The following is a 6,025-nucleotide window of genomic DNA, read 5'->3' as shown; positions in this document are numbered from 1 at the left end:
TATCTGTGCACATTAAGATTTATTAGCTTTTATAAAAAAAAAAAAAGACAAGTCACAAGAAAGCATTGCTATTTTTTTCAAGTCTAAAAGCTATTCTACATTTAATTCCCTTTGGACCAACTGGAGGGCTACATGAACAAACTTTTTCATAAAAGAGCAAACTATCTCAAAAGGCTTCCACTGTAGGTGTGCTCTTCGTCTGGAGAAGAGTGGGACACAGCGAGTGAGTTCTACCCTCGGTAGAAGCGTTGTGGCGTAAAGCGAGTGAGAATATCCTACTCTAGGTGCAGTCAAACTTCTTTGCAAAACTTTGTCGATAGAAACGCAAAATTCATCATTGTGACATATCTTGGAAGGAGCCTGCAGACAGACTTGTGTTTAGAAAACTCACAGGACAAACCACATTAAAGTGTCTACTTTACAAATAAATTACTGTGTAGCAGAACATGCACAAAAGACCGACCAATGCCCCCCCCCATCCCCCCCCTCCGTGGCAGAAGAGCTGCCTTCACCCCCCACTGGTTGCGTGGTTGCCGTGGAAACCAAGCTTCACATCACTCAACCTCGACTTGCTGGAGACGGTTGAGGTTGTCATGGATGGATATAAACATGTGAACATTCCTTATACAATCACTACGAGGTCTGTAGTCACACAAACAATATTAAAACCTGAGATTCGCAGACCAAACGTTGTCAAATATTGGGAATTGATGATGAACATGAAGAATGATGAAGGTCAATGGAGAAGTGGTAGAAGTGTGACATCGTTCAGTTTGAAATATTCAGTAGTGCACAGGGTGGCTAACAGCTCAGGACAGTTTGAAACTAGTGGACATATTCAGTAGTGCACATGAAGAATATTATGGATATGGTCCCTTATTAAATAAAAGCAACTTGTAAGTAAATTTTTTTAACCTAGAACTGAATAAGCAGATTGTATGCATAACGTACAAACGCCCATTTTATACAAACGCTACAAAAGTATTAATTCTATAAAATACAAATATTTTAAAATATATTTAAAAATTTTGATTTCAAACTTTACAATAATGGGTAAGCTACTGAAAGTTGGCTACATGTAGGAGAAATATGTTTTGAGTTTTGTTTACCTGAGAAATAAGCTATCCAAATTTAGCACATAACGTCATTGTTGTATTTAGTGAGGTATATTAAATATTGAAGAAGTCTGAGCAAACAAGGGTTTCATTGTTCAATGTTACAAAATCTGCGTAGGCCACAATAATAAAAAATAATACCTGGGTACAATTTAAAAGGAAAATAAAAAAAATTGAAGGGGGGAATTAATAAACCCATAAAAAATAAAATAGAAAAAAATCCTATTAATTTGCCAAATAGAACGTGTATAATTTGTGTGTCTGTTTTGAACACCATGTGAGAATAAGCATTTGTTAAAAAAGCAAAAGCAATGTTTGGAAGCTTCACTTGAATTTCCATGAAGGAATTATCTACGAAGACGTATCTACTAAGCCAGCTAGTGTTAGGTGCACACGTTAAGGAGACGGAACGCTAGCTGTGTCTGATTGGGGGTGAGTGGTCAGGTGACTGTGGTCTGATTGGCTGTGGGGCTGTGAGCACCAACATGTGGGCTGGACAGAACTGAGGAAGACGGTTCACAGCCTACATTGATGTTCCATCGTTTCCCTGCAACAAACACAATAAACAACAACATCCGTCTTAGATCAAGAACAACTCTAACTGCATTACTACTGAGCAGTCAGATCAAGATCCTCATAGGATTCTAACCTCCTCAACTTCAGATTCTGCACTGATGACGATTCTCTTCTCGACGCGAGTCTCTGTGGATCCACTTTTCACCACCTGACCAAAGACAAATGTTAGCTACATTATCAATAAAGACATGCTAAATAAAGACAGAGGTAGCTACATTATCAATAAAGACATGCAAAATAAAGACAGAGGTATGTGCACTATCATAAAAGACAGAGGTAGCTACATCATCAATAAAGACAGAGGTAGCTACATCATCAATAAAGACAGAGGTAGCTACATCATCAAAAAAGACGGAGGTAGCTCCATCAATAAAGACAGAGGTAGCTACATCATCAATAAAGACGGAGGTAGCTACATCATCAATAAAGACAGAGGTAGCTCCATCAATAAAGACGGAGGTAGCTCCATCAATAAAGACAGAGGTAGCTACATCAATAAAGACAGAGGTAGCTCCATCATCAATAAAGACAGAGGTAGCTACATCATCAATAAAGACAGAGGTAGCTACATCATCAATAAAGACGGAGGTAGCTACATCATCAATAAAGACGGAGGTAGCTCCATCAATAAAGACAGAGGTAGCTCCATCATCAATAAAGACAGAGGTAGCTACATCATCAATAAAGACAGAGGTAGCTCCATCAATAAAGACGGAGGTAGCTACATCATCAATAAAGACGGAGGTAGCTCCATCAATAAAGACAGAGGTAGCTACATCATCAATAAAGACAGAGGTAGCTACATCATCAATAAAGACAGAGGTAGCTACATCATCAATAAAGACAGAGGTAGCTACATCATCAATAAAGACAGAGGTAGCTACATCATCAATAAAGACGGAGGTAGCTACATCATCAATAAAGACGGAGGTAGCTCCATCAATAAAGACAGAGGTAGCTACATCATCAATAAAGACGGAGGTGGCTCCATCATCAATAAAGACAGAGGTAGCTACATCATCAATAAAGACGGAGGTGGCTCCATCAATAAAGACAGAGGTAGCTACATCATCAATAAAGACGGAGGTGGCTCCATCAATAAAGACAGAGGTAGCTACATCATCAATAAAGACAGAGGTAGCTACATCATCAATAAAGACGGAGGTAGCTCCATCAATAAAGACGGAGGTAGCTCCATCAATAAAGACAGAGGTAGCTACATCATCAATAAAGACGGAGGTGGCTCCATCAATAAAGACAGAGGTAGCTACATCATCAATAAAGACGGAGGTAGCTCCATCATCAATAAAGACAGAGGTAGCTACATCATCAATAAAGACGGAGGTAGCTCCATCAATAAAGACAGAGGTAGCTACATCATCAATAAAGACGGAGGTAGCTCCATCAATAAAGACAGAGGTAGCTACATCATCAATAAAGACAGAGGTAGCTACATCATCAATAAAGACGGAGGTAGCTCCATCAATAAAGACAGAGGTAGCTACATCATCAATAAAGACGGAGGTAGCTCCATCAATAAAGACAGAGGTAGCTACATCATCAATAAAGACAGAGGTAGCTACATCATCAATAAAGACGGAGGTAGCTCCATCAATAAAGACAGAGGTAGCTACATCATCAATAAAGACAGAGGTAGCTACATCATCAATAAAGACGGAGGTGGCTCCATCAATAAAGACGGAGGTAGCTACATCATCAATAAAGACAGAGGTAGCTACATCATCAATAAAGACGGAGGTGGCTCCATCAATAAAGACAGAGGGAGGGAGAGCAGACCTTTGAGATGCGGGTGGTGGTCGTGGTGACTCCGCCCTCTGAGGAGAAGGTGGTGCTGCTGTCTTTGTCTCCGTCCGAGCCGTCGCTGGTGATCTGAAACATCAGCAGAACGCACGCGGCTCAGCGGCTGTCTGGCAGGGAGGGCACTGCTGCTGCTGAGACCCCCCCCACAGCCCCCCAGGACGGCTAGACCCCCACCACAGCCCCCCAGGGCGGCTAGACCCCCACCACAGCCCCCCAGGGCGGCTAGACCCCCACCACAGCCCCCCAGGGCGGCTAGAACCCCACCACAGCCCCCCAGGACGGCTAGACCCCCACCACAGCCCCCCAGGGCGGCTAGACCCCCACCACAGCCTCCCAGGGCGGCTAGACCCCCACCACAGCCCCCCAGGACGGCTAGACCCCCACCACAGCCCCCCAGGACGGCTAGACCCCCACCACAGCCCCCCAGGACGGCTAGACCCCCACCACAGCCCCCCAGGACGGCTAGACCCCCACCACAGCCCCCCAGGACGGCTAGACCCCCACCACAGCCCCCCAGGGCGGCTAGACCCCCATCACAGCCCCCCAGGGCGGCTAGACCCCCACCACAGCCCCCCAGGGCGGCTAGAACCCCACCACAGCCCCCCAGGGCGGCTAGACCCCCACCACAGCCCCCCAGGGCGGCTAGACCCCCACCACAGCCCCCCAGGGCGGCTAGACCCCCACCACAGCCCCCCAGGGCGGCTAGCTCCACAGCTAGACCCCCAACCATGGTGGACCAGGAGACAGGACCAGGGACTGGACCAGGGGACAGGACCAGGGGACAGGACCAGGGGACTGGACCAGGACCAGGGGACAGGACCAGGGGACAGGACTGGACCAGGACCAGGGGACAGGACCAGGACCAGGGGACAGGACTGGACCAGGACCAGGGGACAGGACTGGACCTGGACCAGGACCAGGACCAGGGGACAGGACCAGGGGACTGGTGGGAGGGCGCTACCTGTGCCAGATGACAGTCTGGGTGGGGATGACGGACCCCTGGGGGTGGAGGGTTGGTCTGAGGGGGGGGGGGGGGGGGGGTTGGGGGGCCCCTGGGGGTGGAGGTGTGGTTGGGGGGTGGGGGTGATGGAGGGTGGGGTTGGAGTTGTGGTTGGTGGGTGGGGGTGACGGACCCCTGGGGTGGAGGTGACGGAGGGTGGGGGTGGAGGTGTGGTTGGGGGGTGGGGGTGACGGGCCCCTGGGGGTGGAGGTGTGGTTGGAGGGTGGGGGTGACGGAGGGTGGGGGTGGAGGTGTGGTTGGAGGAAGGGGGTGACGGGCCCCTGGGGGTGGAGGTGTGGTTGGAGGGTGGGGGTGACGGGCCCCTGGGGGTGGAGGTGACGGAGGGTGGGGGTGGAGGTGTGGTTGGAGGGTGGGGGTGACGGGCCCCTAGGGGTGGAGTTGTGGTTGGAGGGTGGGGGTGACGGGCCCCTGGGGGTGGAGGTGACGGAGGGTGGGGGTGGAGGTGTGGTTGGTGGGTGGGGGTGACGGGCCCCTGGGGGTGGAGGTGACGGAGGGTGGGGGTGGAGGTGTGGTTGGAGGGTGGGGGTGACGGGCCCCTGGGGGTGGAGGTGACGGAGGGTGGGGGTGGAGGTGTGGTTGGGGGGTGGGGGTGACGGGCCCCTGGGGGTGACGGGCCCCTGGGGGTGGAGGTGACGGAGGGTGGGGGTGGAGGTGTGGTTGGTGGGTGGGGGTGACGGGCCCCTGGGGGTGGAGGTGTGGTTGGAGGGTGGGGGTGACGGAGGGTGGGGGTGGAGGTGTGGTTGGAGGGTGGGGGTGACGGGCCCCTGGGGGTGGAGGTGTGGTTGGAGGGTGGGGGTGACGGGCCCCTGGGGGTGGAGGTGACGGAGGGTGGGGGTGGAGGTGTGGTTGGAGGGTGGGGGTGACGGGCCCCTGGGGGTGGAGGTGACGGAGGGTGGGGGTCGAGGTGGGGTTGGAGGGTGGGGGTGACGAAGGGTGGGGACGGGGGTGTGGTTGGGGGGTGGGGATGGAGGCCGTGGGGAGGGGAGACCTTCCTGTCCCCCAAGCAGCACCTACTCTAGTGATGGACTGTAGTCACGGTAACAGAGTAGAGACCAGCACTAGAGCCCAGCACCACCGCTAGAGACCAGCACTAGAGACCAGCACTAGAGACCAGCACTAGAGACCAGCACCACCGCTAGAGACCAGCACTAGAGACCAGCACCACCACTAGAGAGAGACCAGCACTAGAGACCAGCACCAGAGACCAGCACTAGAGACCAGCACCACCACTAGAGACCAGCACTAGAGACCAGCACCACCACTAGAGACAAGCACTAGAGACCATCAGACACAGAGGAGCACCTTCAGAGGACCCATGCTGGGAACACATCTCCCTCTGAGGGGGGGGGGGACCCAGGTCCAGGTTAGCATCAGGGGGTCAGGGGGTCAGGGGGGTCAGGGGGTCAGGGGGGTCAGGGGGGTCAGGGGGTCAGGGGGGTCCGGGGGGGCCCATGCAGTAGGACCCAGCAGGACTCAGGTCCAGGGGGGTCAT

At 52.1% G+C, this 6,025-nt stretch overlaps 1 protein-coding gene across 15 annotated transcripts in view; it reads right to left on the bottom strand.

Annotated features, from left to right (window-relative positions):
* The window catches only part of LOC115545484 (protein 4.1), a 41,251-nt gene continuing 35,226 nt past the window's right edge, over positions 1-6,025 (bottom strand). For all 15 annotated transcript variants that reach the window (XM_030358717.1, XM_030358718.1, XM_030358716.1 and 12 more), the window contains 3 exons: positions 3,489-3,581; positions 1,765-1,839; positions 1-1,662 (listed from right to left, as the gene is read on the bottom strand). In XM_030358717.1, the coding sequence (XP_030214577.1) occupies positions 1,639-1,662; positions 1,765-1,839; positions 3,489-3,581 (192 nt within the window). In that variant the 3' untranslated portion in view covers positions 1-1,638. The remainder of the gene's footprint in view (positions 1,663-1,764; positions 1,840-3,488; positions 3,582-6,025) is intronic.

This window comes from Gadus morhua, chromosome 6, assembly GCF_902167405.1.
Source record: "Gadus morhua chromosome 6, gadMor3.0, whole genome shotgun sequence".
Classification (NCBI taxonomy): domain Eukaryota; kingdom Metazoa; phylum Chordata; class Actinopteri; order Gadiformes; family Gadidae; genus Gadus; species Gadus morhua.
This window is presented reverse-complemented; position numbering and strand designations above follow the sequence as displayed.